This window comes from Pteropus alecto, unplaced genomic scaffold (assembly GCF_000325575.1).
Source record: "Pteropus alecto unplaced genomic scaffold, ASM32557v1 scaffold106, whole genome shotgun sequence".
NCBI lineage: Eukaryota > Metazoa > Chordata > Mammalia > Chiroptera > Pteropodidae > Pteropus > Pteropus alecto.
The window spans coordinates 9,813,491-9,832,072 of NW_006442103.1; the positions used below are offsets into that span (position 1 = coordinate 9,813,491).

General features: G+C 40.3%; 2 protein-coding genes across 6 annotated transcripts in view; one reads left to right on the plus strand and one right to left on the minus strand.

Moving 5' to 3' along the window:
- Nucleotides 1-18,582, minus strand: part of CUNH1orf194 (chromosome unknown C1orf194 homolog) — a 72,049-nt gene that overhangs the window by 6,447 nt on the left and 47,020 nt on the right. For 2 of the 5 annotated variants that reach the window (XM_025038488.1, XM_025038489.1), the window contains exons 3-5: nt 7,270-7,325; nt 6,237-6,340; nt 974-1,074 (exon numbers count right to left, since the gene is read on the minus strand). The exons of 2 other annotated variants lie outside the window; for them this stretch is intronic. In XM_025038488.1, coding sequence (XP_024894256.1) covers nt 974-1,054 — 81 coding nt within the window. In that variant the 5' untranslated portion in view covers nt 1,055-1,074; nt 6,237-6,340; nt 7,270-7,325. Of the gene's footprint in view, nt 1-973; nt 1,075-6,236; nt 6,341-7,269; nt 7,326-12,449; nt 12,537-18,582 lie in introns of those variants that run through there. One more of the 5 variants, XM_025038490.1, reaches the window with a different exon arrangement.
- The window catches only part of KIAA1324 (KIAA1324 ortholog), a 59,608-nt gene continuing 41,222 nt past the window's right edge, over nt 197-18,582 (plus strand). The window contains exon 1 of the mRNA XM_006919591.3: nt 197-368. Within this exon, the coding sequence (XP_006919653.1) occupies nt 216-368 (153 nt within the window). The 5' untranslated portion in view covers nt 197-215. The remainder of the gene's footprint in view (nt 369-18,582) is intronic.

Sequence of the window (18,582 nt, forward strand, 5' to 3'; positions counted from 1 at the left end):
GAGGCGGGTGAAGGCGACGTGGGTAGGAGGAGAAGGAAGGAGGGAGGAGGAAGGATGGGCGGCTTTGGCGTCGCCGCAGGGAGGTGACTGAAGCGAGCCCAGCCCCTTGCATCCTCCCCCTGTGAACCTCCCTCTCATTTTTTTTCCGCCTTCTGCTAGTGGTAGCGGCAGCCGCAGCACCTGAGCCGCTGCTGCCGCTCGCTCTGGACAACGCTATGGCTGAGCCTGGGCGCAGCCTCCATCCCTCTCCCCGAGGCAGGGGAAGAACTGAGCGGCGCACACTCCGGCTTCTGCGGCTGCTGCTCTGGGTTGGGACCGCCTTCCAGGTGACCCAGGGAGCGGGACCGGAGCTTCACGCCTGTAAAGAGGTACTGTTTTCTCCGACCCGACCCCACGTTACTCCGAAAAATATTGGATTTCGGTGAAGACCTTGGGGACCTAGGCACAGGCAGTTTAGTTTCAGAGGCCACGGAGTTTAGGTTTCTTCGGGGATGGGGGGTGGGGAGGGGCAAACCGGCGTCATGGAGAAGCCAAGACTCACAAAATAGCTCATCCTCACAGTTTGGGCTGCAGGGCTCAGGGAGAAAGATCCCAGCTTCAAGGAGCCCAGGAAGGAGTTGGGTCCCTGGTTCGGGAATAAGGGAAGAAGAAAACCTGGGTTGTTTTCTAACTGTGATGAAATTACCTTAAAAGTGGCTGAAAACAAAATATTATGTACAGATGGCAAAATAGAAAGTGAGGTGAGAAAGGAGCTAGGAGAGCCAGGGGAAAGCAGCGAAGCGGTTTTATCGTGGCTTCAAAAAAGGAGTGTGCGGGTAGATGTGCCAGAGGCACTGAAAGAGCCCATCACCTCTCTCTCCCCCTTCCGTGTTAAACATCCAGTTACCTTGCCAGCTGCTGAGAGCGGATCCTCTTTATAGCTTTGCCTCCCCCATGTGCTTTACTTAAGTGTACCTGACCGCACATGACCCACCTTTGATCGGACTTTGAGTTCTGTAATCTCTTTCCGCCAATCTCTACTTTCCTTCTCTGGACCTCTGCTAACATATGTCATAAGTCTTTTTCAAGGTATTTCTAAAATGTTAAGAACATAATTCAGACAATAGGTAATGAATGTCGTCCAGCCCCCCTCCCCCAAAAATGCCTTTTCAACATTCTTTCTTTTTGGAGGGCCACAAAAAGGTATCAAGGAGTAACAAAACTCAGCAGTCTCTATAGTAGTGAAATAATAATTGATTTTCCTCATTTTTTTAACCATATGGCAGAAGCAACAACAAATATTTACAAGAACTGCATTAGGGAAGGCAAAATAAAAGTTGTTTTGCCATCTCTATGAAATATGAAAGACTTGAGAATACATCAAGAGTCTAGCTCTGTAAAAGTAATCCCAAATGTCATACTTGGATAAGGTTTTGAGAGGTTGGAATATTTTTTATAATTTGTCAGTGTTAACTGGTTAGCAATAATAACCCCATCCTACATGGAAATATATTATTATGAAGGCGTTCTAACCATTAGACTGTCTAAAACATAACAGATCATGAAGAAATGAGAAGGGGGAGAGGAATGAATTTTTGTGTGAATAAAGATGTTTGACTTCATTCATGAATATGACACAGTAAGTGACCCCAGTCAGTGGGACTTTTGGTAACTTTTATCAGTCCCAATGACTACCTGCCCTGGGCCACCTACATTTCCACCCAGCGCACCCAGCCACTCTATGATGTTTAAAGATGGCTTGGGAACAGGATGATTTTGTCAAGAGACTGTGGCTTACTGGTATTGGTGGCTTGTGGTCTCTAATCAACCAAGATAAAAAGTTCAAACAAGCCCACTCACTGAAGACTCCACCAGGGGAGTCTCCCACGTGGAAGATAAGAATCTTACCGTTCAACCACTACTTCTTGCAGAGACCTTTGTCAACAATGGAAAATGGGAGACATTTAAGAAATTTAAAACTTCGTATCATTCTTGGTTGGTGGGGGGGAATAATATTGATACTTGAGAACTCTAACTCGTATATAAATTTTGCCTTTAGTGCTTTTTAAATGATTGACATTTGCCTATGCAAAAGGTCTTGCCACAGAGCATGAGCTAAGGGCTGTGGAAAGCTGTGGAACTCAGCATACCAGGGTTCCAGACTCTGCCTATTACTCACCACCCAGTTTTTGGATCTATAGAATAGGCATTTCAATAACACCTACCTCAAAAAAGAATTGCTTTGAAGATTGAAAGAGAAAATACAAATTAAAAAAAACAGAGTTACCTAACCCCCTTTCCCATTAAGCTTCTTACCACTAGATCCATATGCCATGTCTGAGTGAAAGTGTCTTAGGACTCTTGCTCATTGGCCACAGGCGTCAGCAAGTCCTGTTTACACTCTCCTTGAGCAAACATTGGCTGCTGAACACCCTCGACTCCAAAACAATAAGGAAGAGAATAAACCCATTATAATATTCTTCATTTGGCAATATGAACTGACCCAACAAGTTTTGGGGCTTCCAACCCTAAATGGTGAAAAACCAATTCAGGGTAGACTAGGCCTTCTCTGTTTTTAATCTTCATATGAATTTCTTGTGAGTCTGTTGTGTTAAAGACAGGGATCCTTATCAGACCAAGGCCGACCTTAATGACAACAATGCTGTTCCAGCCTTGTTTCTGAAATTTGAGGCATCCTTCAGGATCTAATCAGGGAACAGAGAGGTGCAGCCTAAACTGGTGGCAGAGAACAGGGAGTCCCAGATGGCTAAACATGAGCTGGGCTTGGCATTCCTTTCACAGTTTTCCAATCATCAGGGTCAGCAGTGGAACTAAACAACCTGCATGGTGTTTGACTTTGTGAATCATTTCTTGAGCCCTGTGCTAGCCTGGGCGAAGTGTTCACTGAGAGCCAAAGAACATTTCCTATAGCACTATAAATCTAAATCTAATGAGAGAGGGGCAGAAAACATCTGCCCTTTCCTGAGACTCCAGTGCTAATTGTCCTAACGGGACTTCAAATCTATATTGAAAAGCCTGTAGGGCTGAGGAATATGGCAGATGTAGACTGGAATAAAACTTGTTGAATGTGTGATGACTCTGCTACTTAGTAAGGATGCTACATTGAGCAAGTTAATTAATTTCTGACAGCCTCAGATTCCTGATCTGTAAAATGAGGATGGCAATGCCTACCTCATAAGGCTGTTATGAGAATTAAATTAAATTAGATAACACAGTTGCCTAGTTCATACCCTTGACATGTCATTGGTGCTTAAGAAATATTGTTAGGCAGAAAAGTTAAGTACAAAAATAATGACATATAAATGATGACATAAGGTTAACAAGTGTGAAACAATGCAGGAGTGTCAATATAAAAGTTGACAGGAAAGGAAGAAAACGTATTTAAACAGTTAGCACTTGACTTGCTTCTAGAATAATCAGTAGAATTTCGATGGGCAGAGATGGAGGATGGGTGCTTTTTAAAAAGAGAGAGGAGCCTATGGAAAGGTCCACAGGTAGAAAATGTAAAAGACTGTGGGAATTACAAGTAGATCAGGTGGCTGAAATGCAGTGGAGGTGTGGGTTATACTAGAAATGAAGGTTGGAAAGTCAGACACTAAGTAGGGAATCCTTGAAGGATTTCTGGCACAGAGGGTGGCCTGCTCAGGATGGATTAGCATGAGTATGAAGTAAACATGGTTGAGGTATGCGAGAAGCTGAGAGCAGAGAGATGCGGGCGAGGAGACCAGTTCAGAAAATTTTACTGAGGTCAAGGAGAAGGCTAACCAAGGGAATGCACTGGGATGGAGACATCGGGGTAAGTGGAAAGGCATAGATATGAAAAATATGCCTACGGTAGCGTTTAGAAGATTTGGCAACTGACTGGAAGTGCAGGGTGATGGAGAAGGGCAAGCTGAGGATTTTCGTCAGGATTTTAGAATGGGGGAAGGGTAGGAGCTACTAGCCAGGATGCAGAAAGACCATCTTTGGAAAAAGAGTGATTGCCTTTCATAGTTCTGACTTCCCTGGGATCAGCCAGTGTACTAGGTGGAAAAAAATCCTGAGACTTTGGCACTCTCCCTCCCGGTGTGATTATAGCTTCCAGACTGTACAGTTCTTTCTGTATTTGTCCTAACACATTATCCAAGGTTTGGATTCCACGGGGAAATGATCTAGAAAACAGTCAGGACCCTTGAGCTTTCAGGAAATACCTTACCAAAAACATAAGATTTAAATGACTCCTTTGCTTGGGAACCATCAAAGTTGAATGTTTAAAACATCCTGCCATATCTGGCGAAAAGAGAAAATTAAAATTCTCCACTTATCATGAAGTACTTATAGGATAGCAAGATGGACTGTTTTCATTTACTATCAGAGGAGGTAAAGAATAATAGATTATTATTTAATCTCCTTGTGCCTCGATTTCATCATCAAGATGAGAATATTAATAGAGTTCATGTTAATTCTTGATGCATAGTAAGTACTCAACAAATGTTAGCTGCTATAATTAGATTTTTTGTAAGTATAATTAACATGGTCTTATAGCAGTAAAAAAATTAAGAATTTAATGGTGGTTAAAGTCGGTTGAATTGAAAAGGAAGAAAGAGTAGCTGTGAAAGTTATTCTGAGGAAAAAGTTGATAGAACTTGGCAAAGAGAAGCAGGAGCACATGGTAGTTAAGTCTGGTGTTGTGGTATCTGGGCACGGTTGCCACCAGCCACATGCGGGTTTGAGCACTTGAGATGTGGCTAGTGCAGCTGAGGAAATGAAATTTTGATTTTAATTTTAATTAATTTAAAGTCTAAGTAGATACTCAATTTAATTATTGAAAAACTAGTATGCCATACATCTGAAATTCACAGAATACTAAATGTCGCCTGTAATTTAAAAAATAAAAAATTTAAGAAAAAATGAAAAACTATTAACTCTGGAAAACCTTCAGTATGTGAATTTACTTTCTTGACTGTAAGTTTTATGAATTCTAAATAGAGATCATGTATTTCCGATGAAGATTTAGCATCTGAATTGAGATGTGCCATAAAGTGTCAGGCCAGATGTGGAAGACTCAGTACACTAAGTCCTCACTCAACATTGTTGATAGGTTCTTGGAAACTGTGACTTTAAGCAAATGCTGTATTACAAAGCCAGTTTTACCACAGGCTAATTGATATAAACAAGAGTTAAGTTCCTATAGCATATTTCTGGTCACAAAGACATCACCGAACCTCTAAATAAAGACCCAAAACACTTTTAATATTAAACATTGAAATAAATGTGAGCTATGCATACATTTAAGAAAGACTAATAAAAACCACTCAGATAATGATTTTCCAACCCACTATTCTAGATCAGGGTGGCAGGTGGCTAGAACCTATCCCAGCAGCCCAGGGTACAGGTGGACGCCCGCCCGGCAGAGGACGCCCTCTTCTGTCTCAGGGCCACTCACTCCTACTGGGACAATGTAGACAGGCCAGCTCACCTCATGTGCACAGCTTCGGGATGTGAGCGGAAACCTGAGAACCCGGAGAAAACCCACACAGACATGGGGAGAACGTGCCATCTCCACACAGACAGTGGTCATCAGTGGCATAAACAAAACAATGTTCAATGAAATGACATTATTTGAGGAACAGCTATACAGAAAAAAGAATGTCAAACATCTCAATATTTTATACTGATAAAATACTGACACATGTTGAAATGATGTTTTAGATGTTATCTAAATAAAATGTATTATTAAAAGTAATTTAACCTGTTTTTTTATTTTTATTTTTTAATGTGCCTACTGGACATTTTTAAATCTAGTATGTGACATCATTATGTTTCTGTGGGACAGTGTTGGCCTGGAGGTAATGTCCGAGCAAGTCTGGCACCTGCAGTTGAGTACTAGTTACCCTTCCAGCTACATTATCTGGGGCAAGATATTCACCACTCTTCGCCTCCGTTTTACATCTGGAAAATGAGGATAATTTGGTTCTTGGCTTTTATGGTCAGTGAGAGGATTAAGCAAGACAATGCTTAAATAATGCTTGCAAAATGTATAGCGCTTTAGCATTGAATTAAGCATCGTGCTTAATAAATGTTATGCTTGTTACTGTTTTATGATGTTTTTTAAAAACTTAACCGGATATCATTCTACATTATTAAATGGTCTTGTATGACATCATTTTAATGGGAAAGTGGACGAACCGCCCTGGCTAATCTCTAATGCCAACCCTTTCGCTTTGACCACCTGCTTTAGGCGCATCCCTTCTTACCTTGATGTAGATTCAGCAGGTATTCCCTCTCTCTCAAGTCATCACTTTTTCTCCTTTACTGAATCATTCCTATTAATTTTCACACGTGCTATTATTTCTCCTATCTTAAAAAAAAAAATAGGGGGGAAAAAACAAGTAATGGTTCCCAACCAAAGGAGTCTTAAGCAAAACTTCCCTCTCCCCTTTATAGCAAAAGCCCTTGAAAATCTTGTCTATAATCAGTCTCTAAATCTACCTTTTCCCTTCTCTGTTGAATCCACTCCCAAGCTGACTTTTAGCCCCATGACTCTACCAAAACTGCTCTTGCTCAGTCCAGTAGTAATTTCTCTATCCAAATCAAATTTCATCTACCAACATTTGGTAGACCTCCGACCACTCTCCCCTCCTAGGAACATTTCTTCTCTTGGCTTCCAGGACACCAACTCTCCTGGGTATTTTTTTCCCTTTCCCTTTGGTGGCTCCTTCTCTGTCCCCTTGATTGATTTTTCTCCTTGTGCCCTTGAGCTCTAAATCTAGCAGTTCCCAAGACTCGGTCATTGAATCTTTCTTTCTTTCTCTTCCTTTCTCTTCTCTCTCCAACCCATTCTGTTGTCATTCCCTTCATGATCTCATCCAGTATCATGTCTATAAGCACCATCCGTATATCAGTGACTTCCAAATTCTTCCAGTCCAGATTTCATCCTTGAACTTCAGACTTATATATCCAGCTGCATACATGACCTCTCTATGTACATATTTAATTGGCAGCTCAAGTTTACCAGGTCCAAAACACCTGATTTCCCCACCACTACCCAACATGTGTCTCCCAGAATCTTCCTCATCTCAGCTAATGGTAACCCCATCCTTCCGGTTGATCAGGACTAAAATCTCGACTCTTTTCTCTCCTACTCCTTATATCCAATTCGTAAGAAAATCTTGTTAGCTTTATCTTCAAAATATATCCAGAATTGATCACCTGTTACACCTCCACTGCCACCCACCTTTATCTATGGCACCATCACCTCTCACCTGAGACATCGCAAAAGCCTCCTACCTGGTTTCTTTGCTTCCACCTGCCCATTCACTGTCTAATGCTCAGCCGGGGTAAACCTATAGAAAATAAGGCAGATTTTGTCTTTTTTTCTGCTCAAAACTTTCTAAAGCTCCCATCTCAGAGTAGAAACCCACTCCTTATAATGGCCTACAAGGCCCTATATACCATGTGCTTCTCCTCTCCAGCCTACTGGCCTCCTTGCCATTTCTCAGACCCGCAGGCAACCTGCCGCCTCAGGGTTTGGCAACTGCTGCTTTCTCTGCTTGGAAGGCTCTTCCCCAGGATGTCTGGCTTATTTTCTAGTCCCCAAAATAGCATTTGGCACATTGTGGGCCCTCAATAAATGAATGTAACAGATAAATGATTATACGAATTCCACTGATGGAATTTATTTAACCAATCCCCTATTGTTGAACACATAGGTTGTTTCTAACTTTTGGCTATTATGAACATTGTTGTTAAGATGAGCCTCTTTTTACTTATACCTTTCAGCACATCTGTCATTACTTCCTTAAAATGAATTCCTAGAAAGAGAATTGCTGGATGAGAGATCATTGTTAGGATTCTCACATGTATTTCTAAATTGCTTTCCAAGAGTTTTTAAAATCCATTTATTCTCTTATCAGTAGTGTATGAGAGTTTTCCCCCTACCATCATCACAAGTTTTTCTTCTTTACCAACTTGATAGCATTAAGAACTCAGTTATTTTAATATTCATTTCTTTTATTTCATTACTTTTGAGCATATTCATTTTCTCTACTTATTCCTACTCACTGTTAAAATTTAATTATGCAACAATTAATATATACTAAATATATATATATACATATCTGTAAGCTATTAGCTCACCACTCAGTTAGGGAACTAGACCATAATTCATGCTCACAAAGTTTCCTGAGGCTTATCCCCAGCTCCAGCTCCAACTCCAGAAGTAACTACTATCCTGAATTTTGGTTTTATGTTCCCTCATCTTTTTTATTTTCCCCACATATATATCTCCTTTAATAAACTTTAGTTTTTTTTGACCTTTATAAAAATATATCATACTATATGTAGTCTTGTAAGATTTGCTTTTTTAAGTCATTATGCTTCTGAACTCATTCATATTGTTGTTTGTTACTGTATTTCATTCATTTTCACCATTGTAAAATATTCCTTTGTGTGAATATTTCACAATTAAAAAATTCATTCTCCTGTTGATAGACATTTGGGTTTCCAGTGGTTTCAAACAAGATGGTTAAGGACACTGTTTAACCTGGTGTGCAGGTACAAATTCCTTGAAGGTATAAGCCCAGAGTGTGGTGCTAGGATGTGAGGTGTGCACACATTCATCTTTACAAAAGAACGCCAGATTGTTTCCCCAAGTAAGAGAACTAAACATAACTTATTTGTCAGTGACTCCAGAGACTGAGATTAAGGACCTTAGTCACATTAGCTCCAGGCAAACTAAGTTAGAGTTTGACTGTGGGGTTATTCTTCTTTCATAAGTGATGTCATTTCTTCAGAGTTCTAGGGGGGGGGTCATGTTTTCCTAGAATTTTACAGCTTTTTTCAGTTTTCAGTGATTTCTGATCTGATGCATCCCAGATCCAATGGGGTTTCTTCTATTCTGGAAGCTGGACAGACATATTCATATGCAGATCACTTACTAAATGGGGTCTCGGTGAAAGCTACTTCCACGGGTAGGCTTCTGGAAACTGGTAGCATCTTAAGGTCTGAAGGGATCATCTTAGGGTAAAATGGAGTGTCACTACATAGGAGAAAGCCACAACTCTCCACTCTACTTGAGAGGAGACTGAGTTATAGTAATGGCTCTCAGGGAAATGCCCTCTGAGCACATCTAACCCTATATGCAGATTTGGTGGGTTCATTTACCCTTTAGAGTTTCTCCATACATTCAGGATGAATCCTAAAATAAGGGTCTTAATGCTGCTTAGACACTGGAGGGACTAACTTCTGATAAAAGGACATTGCCAGGAACTGTCTAGCTTTCTGGAACTTAGATATTTTCTGCAAATGTAGATCTTGTTCATACTCTGATTGTCCAGTAGTGGAGGTCTTCTTTGCCTGTGTACTTACTTTAAAGAATATTGTTAGATAGAAAACTAATTAAGCAAAAAAAAAAAAAAAAAAAAACTAATTATAATTAAGAATGTAAGGTTCTTATGGTCTTAATTTAGATAACCTTTCAATAAAAAAAGATCTGTACCAGTTAGCTTTTGCTGAGTAACAAACCACCCCAAGATGTAATGGCTCAAAACAACAACCACTTTTAGCCCACAATTCTGTAGGTTGACTGGGTGGTTCTTCTGGTCTGGGGCAGCTTGGCTGATCTCTGCTGGGCTGCCTTATGTGACTGTGGTCAGTGGTGTGTTGACTGCAAGTTAGATGATCTAGGATGGCCTGGCTCAGATGTCTGACAGTTGACAGGCTATTGATTGGGGTCCCCAGGTGGCCTCTCATTTTCCAGTAGGCTAGTTTAGACTCATTTATGTGATGGTCTCAGAGTTTCAAGCGCAGTAAGAGAGCAAGACCCAATGTGCAAGCTCTTTTCAAGACTCTGCGTGTGTCGTTTGTTAATGTCCTATTGGCCAAAGTAAGTCACGTGGTCATGCCATGAAATACACTTCATCTCTTGATGGGAGGGCTTGAAAAGTCACATTCAAAGAGGTGAACATATAGGGATGGAAAAATTTATTGCCATTTTTACAGCATACTACTGTGAAAAGCAGAGTTGATACTCACAAATAACTACTTCAATTGACTTAGAGTTATAAATTTGGTTAAGTGCTGTGACAGAGAAGTAGAAGACATGATGAGAGATTATTATAAGGACAACTAATTTATACTGCATCATAGGATCTTTTATATACTTCCGGCATCTTGCTGGAGAGATGACGGTGGAGAATTTTTAATCACTGTATCTAGTGGTATAGAGCGATTCTTCAGGAGTACAGTGAGAAAAGTTACAGCACAGTAGAGAAATATCATACTCAAGGCAAAGCATACAAGTATTGATTTTGGAAGGGACTGAACTCCAGAGTGCCTTGTTCCCTTTTGACCTATTAAATACTATTTTAGATAGTTTTATTATTTTTGTAACAATGATAAATTCTTATTCTAAAAATTCAAGAAATATAGAACGCAAAAAAGGACACAAAACAGCAAAATTTCATAACTGGTTAAAATCACTGTTAATATTTTGTTATATCTTTCCAGACTTCTTTCTATACTTGTAGATTTTCTATAATTATATGCTGATATGTATAGATATAGTTATATAATTCTCTACAAATTGGATCATATTCTACATGTGTTTCATCATCTTTTTTTAATGCAATAATATGCAGGGAGCATCTCTGTTAATAAATATGTCAATTTCATCATGTTTTTCAAGGCTGCAGAGAGTTCAATAGCACATATATAATGTAATTTATTTAACCAGCCAGATAGCTTCTAATTTCTATTAGTATAAACAATAATAAAATAAATGCTTTTGTATACATGTTTGTAACCACTTACTCGGTTGTCATTCTGTTAACTCCTTAAGTTATGTTCCTAGAAATGGGGATTCCTTGATCAAACATAAAATATATTATCCATATTATACAATTTCTCTTTCAGAGAAATTGCACCAATTTAACTTCCCATTAACTTTGCACGCCCTTACTTTTTCTCACATCCTTGGCAATGCTATCAGTCCTTTCAAACCTTAACAGATCAGTATGCAACACACACACACACACACACACACCCCTTCATCCATAGCTGAAGAATCTCACCTGTTTCAAAAGAACCTCACCCTGAGCTCCCAAGCGACCTCAGAGAGTTTCTGGAGGTTATTACTACAACTTAAGGATAAAATGTTTGCTCATTCTCGGCGAACAATATAAAAATCCCTATACATCATTCTTGCTCTAAATCCCTTCTCAGCTGCTTCCCCTTCCACGTAGCAGCAGTGAAAACTCTCCACTCTTCGCCCATGCTATGCCTACCCTTCTCTCCTGTCCTTCACATTTCCCCACCTAGGTTGTCCTCGGGGAGGAGTCTGGCTCGAAAAGCAGAGTTGATACTCACATATAAGCCACTCCAATTGATTTATAAATTTGGTTAAGTGCTATGAAAGAAAAGGATATATTGAGAGAATATGACAAGGAGACCAAATTCAGATCAGGAAGGTTAAGTGGTGAGCCAAGGATTGGAGGAGTTTGGCAGGTGAAGATGTGGGGACAGGCCAGCAGGCAGGAGACAGCCGGGTGCTTAGGCAATGGAGAAAAGGCCAGTGTAGCTGGACGACATAATTTTACACTCGTAAAATAAAAGAAGTATATCCCCATTTTTAAGTTTTGCAAACTATTGAAGACATGAGATTTTAAAGGACGCTGGTGGCATGTGTTTGTTTAAAAGTTATTTACTTTTACATTTTAAAGTAATATATGCTCATAATAATCATAACAATTCACATTTATTGAGTGTTCTAAGTGTCCTACATGTATTGACACAATAACTCTGAGTTATTGTAGGGACTCTTAAGAGTTATTGTAAGGACTAAATGAGTCCCTACAATACGCCACCCCACACCATTCCCTCTCCTCTTTCGTGCTTTATTTTTCTCCATAGCATTCTTTACTATCTGACATATACTTTATATATTATACACATGTGTGCATATATAATTTTAAAAAATTATCCACCTTTTCTGACTAGAATGTAAACCTTTTGAGGACTGGTATTCTTTATGTTTTATTCAATTCTAAATTTCTAGTGCCTGCCGCATAGTAGATATTCAAAAAGTTTCCTGAATGAATTTCCTTTTTGTAGATGATGAAACTAAGGCAGAGAACACAGCCTGAGGTTATTTGGCTGTTATAAGAGCAGGATCTCAGGCAGCTGGGCTATTTTCTGCCTGTCCATGCTAAAAGTCCAAATTGTGCAAAGGGTATAAGTTGAAAAGTAAACGTTCCCCTCCCCCTACATCCCCAGAAGCTAACCTATCAACACTTGCTGAAATATATTCTTGAAATGTTTTATGTCTATACAAGCACATCTGTCTAATATTTTTACTTTCTGTACAAATCAGAGGAGAATACTTGTCCTAAGCTGTAGTTTACTGTTCTCATTACTATGGCTCTACATTTTTATTTTTGACAACTAAATTGTGATTTAGCATATATACGTACCATCATCTATTGAAGCAGAAACTTGACAAAGGTTGATTCCAGTCATTTATATGGTAACAGTGCTGCAGTGCACATCCTCCTACGTGAATCGATGCATACTTGCTTAAGTCTATCTGTAGGATAAATTCTTAACAGTAGAAATTGTGGGTCAAAGAATCTAAGTATAACATTTTGATAGACATGTGTCAAGTCGGTACATGGAATTTTAAAGACAGCATTAGTCTTCTCCATCTGCAGTTAGGAGGAGGAGGGAGGCTTTGGCTGTGAGGACTGTCGCCTGAGTTCATTCTCATTCGGGAATTGCTGAGACACGGAGGGCCCGGCTGGAGAGCCTGTCTGCTTTATCAAGCTGCCAGCTGGTTGCAGTCAGGGCAGAAGGACCTGACTGCTCATTTTGCCAAATTTTCTGAAAATTACTTGGTCAAACTCATAGCTTTTCCCCAGTCTGTACTGTCTCTCTGGTAAGTGATAAAAATTGTGCCATTTGTTACATTTCTTCTTAACAACTTCTTAAGCTTCTATGTCATACCAGATAAAGCACAGAACAGATTATTACAGTTAGTGCTTGACAGCTGCTGAAAGAAAATAAATTTTTCATATTTCGTAGGCTCTCCACTTTTCAAATTCCTTTATGCTTGAGAGGCCTAATATGAGGTTATCACCTATTTTTCTTCTTTATTTTGTCATGTATTATTAAGGGTATTTTTAAAAGACCCACAGAACAATGCAATGTGAAAAATTGAGTTTCATAGGCATGGAATGTGATTTTTTTTTTAAATCCGAAACTTACTAATGATACAAAATAAAAGGCAAAATAATATTAGTACTTTAATGCAATAAGCCTGTATGCTAACTATATTAGCCCTCTCTTTACCCCATGCAAAACAAGAAAGGAAAGCCATTTCTGAGTTAGAAAGGAAACTGAAATTGGCTAATGTTCTGCTTGAAATTGATTACTTCACACTCTAACCTCAATCACATAAAAATAAAAGAGTGGCTAGTAAGCCACCAAGAGAAAAGATAAAGAGAGCATCAGTTATATCTGTTCATCTGGCTCTGTTCAGATTCTCCTAAGGATGGTTCTGGCTCAGGATAGCAGTTGGGGCAAATCAGGCACATCAAGCCCTATGCTGTCACAGACTACATGCTCCATAAATTTCCAATTAATGAGTCAACTTATTTTCCTTGTAAAAATTTTTCAAAGATTAGTGCTAGAGCCTCTACTTATAAATATTATTTGGCTGTGTAAATCATCTGGAAAAGAAAAGAAGTAAGGGCCTGTGCCTAACTATAAAGTAACAGGTTAGCCGGAAGTCAGAAGATTCAAAGAACTATGGGGTTGAAAAGGCAGATTTTTAAAAGAACATATAGCATTTTTAATCCTGGATTATCTAAAAGACTACTCCTGATTCATACAGTCACCAGCTAGTTTTCCCATGTGGAGATGGATACATATAAGATTTCAGAGGAAATGTGTGACTGCAGTCAATGTCCTCGATTGTCTTTAATGCAAGCAACTGCTTATACATACTCATTTTAGTCAGATGATGAGTACCTGAAGGGACTGGACATGAATGAATATGAGCAGATAAAGGTGATACCACTGGGAGTATGCAAATAGATCTCAGGAGCTTCTTTGTAAGAGGAGACATCTTTTTAATTTTTAGATAACCTAAAAATCTAAGGTTTTTAAAGAAAAGTCATTGCTATCATCCCGTCTCTGTTAAAAAATTTAATTTTATATTTGTAGAAACTGAGGACCAAGGAGATCAAAGGGTTAGTTCACTCCGAAGAGTGTTATTTTAGATATAAAATTGTGACCTCATAAAACACTGGTGGGTCTCAGTGGTCATCCAGACCAAAGGCACCCTCACCAGCTTCCTAAAAATAGCTGAGTGGGTGCTTATCCTCATGTGGGCTATGTTGCTTAACATTATAAATGTTTTAAAAAAGAGTACTTTTTACCGCAATGGTAATGAAAAGTAATGAGCTTCTCATTATCTGGAGGTAAAAAGTACTCTTTTTAAAACATTTATAATTGTTAATTAACATAATTGGTCACCTGATGGCCCCATTATTTCTGACATTCATTTCTGTTTCCTATACTCTTTCTGTTTTTTATCCTTCCAAGGACTATTGACAGATACTGTCCATATTGGTACCTGGTCCCAGAGAGCAAGTATTACCAGAGTACTAATCGTCTGAAAACATCAATGACAGATTTCCCATAAAGATCATGGGCCATTGTCATGCTTTCTTCACTAAATACTTAATTTTTCTCTTAGAGTTTTAATTTTTAATCCTATCTAATTTAAAATAATTCATTCACCAAGTACTTGTTGAACATGATGGAATGAAAGAGAATTATTTAGAAGAATTATTATGTGACATGAAACCAACCAGCCTTTACAAGAACAAGTGGTTACAAACAGAGATCAAGTGCATAAAGGAATAAGGCCAGAGAGGAAGGATCAGTGGGCAGAGCACCTCTGGAGACTGGGTTCGTATCCCAGGTAGAGCTTCACTGGCTGTGAGACTCATTTATCAAAGGAGCTAATCACATTCAATTTGAAGGATTGTTGTGAAAATTATAAATGAGAAGTAAAAAGATATACACATCGACCAATTGTATTAGTTTGCTAGGGCTGCAGTAACAAAGTACCACAAGTTAGGTGTATTAAAACAACAGAAATTTATTCTCTCACAGTTAGGCAGGCTAGAAGTTCAAAAAATCAAAGTGTATGCAGAGCCACACTCGCTCTGACGGCTCTAGGGAAAAACATCTTTCTTTGCCTTTCTAGCTTTTCTGGTGGTTGCCAGCTATCCTTGGCATTCCTTGACTTCGCAGCTGCCTCACTCCGATCTCCACCTCCTATCTCCACTTCCATAGTCACGTGGCTTTCCCCTCTGTGTCTGCACATGGCCAGAGTAATTTCCTTTGGTCTCAAATCGAAATAGCAAGGGATACGATGTTTAATTACAATCTATTAACCATTACAGAAGCTGGCACTGCTCAGAAGAGGAAAAGCAAGATGGCTTGTTTATCAGTAGACATAAAAATACAGAGGCGGAAGATTTGCTGTCTCCTACTGTGACTGCTAAAAGGCAGGCGAGTCATCTGAGGCCTTCCTGAAAATTAGGGAGAATGGCATCCTGTCTTAATTTCTTCCACCAAATTTCACTCTTGGACCCAGGCCATTTCTGCTTTGGCAAAGTGAGAGTTGCTGATGTGGACTCAGTTCCCAGTAATGGTGCTCCAGGCTGGCCCAGGGGAACCTTTTGAAATCTCTGTGTGCAGTGGTTGCCTCCAACACTGTCAGGTACCCGGCCGTGGGTGGGGGGATGTGGGAGGGAGCAGAGGAACGCTGATACCAATTTTAGTACTGTATAAAGGAGTATTTCATTTTCCACCTTGTAGCAGAAGCCATGTGGGAAAGTGAACCTGGGCAAATGGCTTGAAGTTGAGCATTCTGCTTTAGATCCTGTTCTTTCTTCCAGCCCCTCTTCCCCCAACCCCAGGTACCCCTTCTACGAAGGGCGATAGTACAGTTTCCCAAAGGAAGACAGTGCCACGTAGTCAGTGACACTATTCCCCTCCTCTGGCTTTAGCTTCGGGTGCTTTCAGATTTCATGCTGCACAGCCTCACCGCCTTCTCCAGGCAGAACCCAGCGGTAGAACCCTGCTTTAGGCCTTGCACAGGCCGCTACCTCACAGGGCTCTGGGCCTCTCCCCTGTGGCTGGCATCTGGCTGCTACCCTCTTCTGCCACCAAGACCTTCTGGAAGAAAAATGGCTTCCTTTAAGAACCAGGTCATTCTTGCAAAGGATTACTGAGTCCTGGCCGCCTGTCCAGTGAATAGCTGGCTTTCGTGACTATCTGCTGTCAGTTTACTAATAAGAAATGGATGTCTGTTCAGGCAGCTGCTGCACCTGTGCTTCTGGTCTTTTCTTTCATGATTGTGCAGATGAAATTCTGTGGAGCCGTCAGTTCCACCTTCATTGTTACTTCATACAACTTTGAAGTCTTTTTGGCAGCTTTCAAAGCATCTTGACAGTCTTATCCTAGAGAGAACTGTCAGTTCTCTTTTCTAGGTAGAAAAGCTGAAGCTGAACTTGGGAGTTCTCGGTGGTGTTTTCATCAGAGTTCCAGGAGGTCTCATTTCCATCAGAGGAAAGAAAACTTGAAAAAGAGTTCATATTTAAACAATTACCTGTGAGCACTCTTCTCTTTCTCCTTCCCCTTTTTAAAAAATGGTGGGTAATGTAATTTTTCCGCATAAAAAATAGTAACAACGGTTGGAGTAGAAGGGGAGGTTCCTGGAAATCCTGCAGTTGCACAGGCGACTCAGAAAAAAACTGACCAAGCCACTCTCTAACTCCACACCCACTCTTCACCCCTCCCAGCCAGCTTCCCATTTAGAGCAGGGGCTCCCACACTGCAGTGGGTATGACGTCGCCTGGAGGGCTTGCTAAAACCCAGACTGCTGGCACCTCTCACCCGAGACGTGCTGCTTCCGTGGGCCAGTGCAAAGGGCTGCCAGTGCTGAGACTACACTTTCAGAACCACTGGTTTCAGTTTAATGGAAAGGACAAAAGCTTAGAAGACAGGCAGGCTTGGGCTTGGGTCCCAATCCTGCAGGTAAGTTATCAGCTGTGTGACTTTGGGGCACGTGCCTGAGCATCTCTGAACTGGTTTCTTCATCCTTAAAATGGAGAAGATAATATCTACTCCACAGAGTTTGTTGATTCAAGAAATATTTGTTGTATTACTTACAGTATCAGGTTCTACACTAGGCAGTAGGGACATCACAGTGGATAAGACAGACTTTGATGTCAAGGAATTTTTGGTGGTCGTAAAGACTAAAGAGATAAAATTGGCAAAGTTCACGTACAATGAGAGATACCTAATAAATATTAATTTCATTTCCCTTTCAGTTGGTAACATGATTCTGCTTTTATCTATCTATCTATCTATCTATCTATCTATCTATCTATCTATCTATCTATTTAATTTTTTGGTCCAAAGGCCATTCTCAAATCTTATGGCATGGAACCAAGAGCTATGATTTTGTTTGTCTAGATGGAAATTTGAGGTATGGACAATATTATGAGTTGAACTGTGTCCTCCAAAAATTCATTTGTACCTTAGAGTGCCCACTATGTGCCCTAGAACCTCAGAACATGACCATATTTAGAAATAGGGCCTTTGCAGATGTAGTCAAATTAAGACGGGGTCATTTGGGTGGGTCCTAATCCACTATGACTAGTGTCCTTATAAAAGGGGGGAATTTGGTCAGAGACACAGACGCGCATATACACACACACACACACACACATACACAGAAAATGCCATGTGAATACTGGAGTTATCCTACCACAAACCAAGGAACCCCAAGGACTGCTAGCTGTCATCAGAATCTAGGAGAGAGACGTAGAACAGAGTTCCCTCACAGCTTCAGAAGGAATCAGCCCTGTCAACACCTTGATTTCAGACTTCCAGCCTCCAGAACTATGAGACGGTAAATTTCTGTTGGTTAAGCCACTTAGTTTGTGGTGCCTTGTTACGGCCCTAGCAGACTGCTACTGTGACGTACTGTGAAGTATGAGGTCACATCATTCACAGGGTGCACTGATTAACGGTGAAGGAGAACTGCTCTTTTTAGCCCATACATCTCTTTACTATTTGAATTCTTCTACAAAAATGCTTGTAATCTAAAAATTTTTAAGTATAGGTAATTATTATCAAATACTCTGAAAAGAGTAAACTCCTCTGCCTCTAGATCTCTCTACTCTCTCAGCTAAGCAACAGCTGTAACCACCTGTCAGGTCCGTCAGGACATCTGTACCAGGTCAGAGTGTGGATTAGAAGACCTCCATCCAATTCTGAAACAACATGAAATCCTCCGAAATAACTGGGGAATGTCTGTTGCAGGCAAAGCACAGTCAGACATTTCAGGGCTGTCGCACCGACGTACCTGTCAGCGACTTTCCCATCTAACCGGGACCAGGATTCAGAGGTAACAACAGAGTGAGGCACTTTGCGATCATCACCTCATGAGATGAGCGGTAGAGGGCAGAGCCCTCACCTTCTAGAAAGAGCAGGGACTGTTTCCGGAAGGACCAGGTAAGAGTG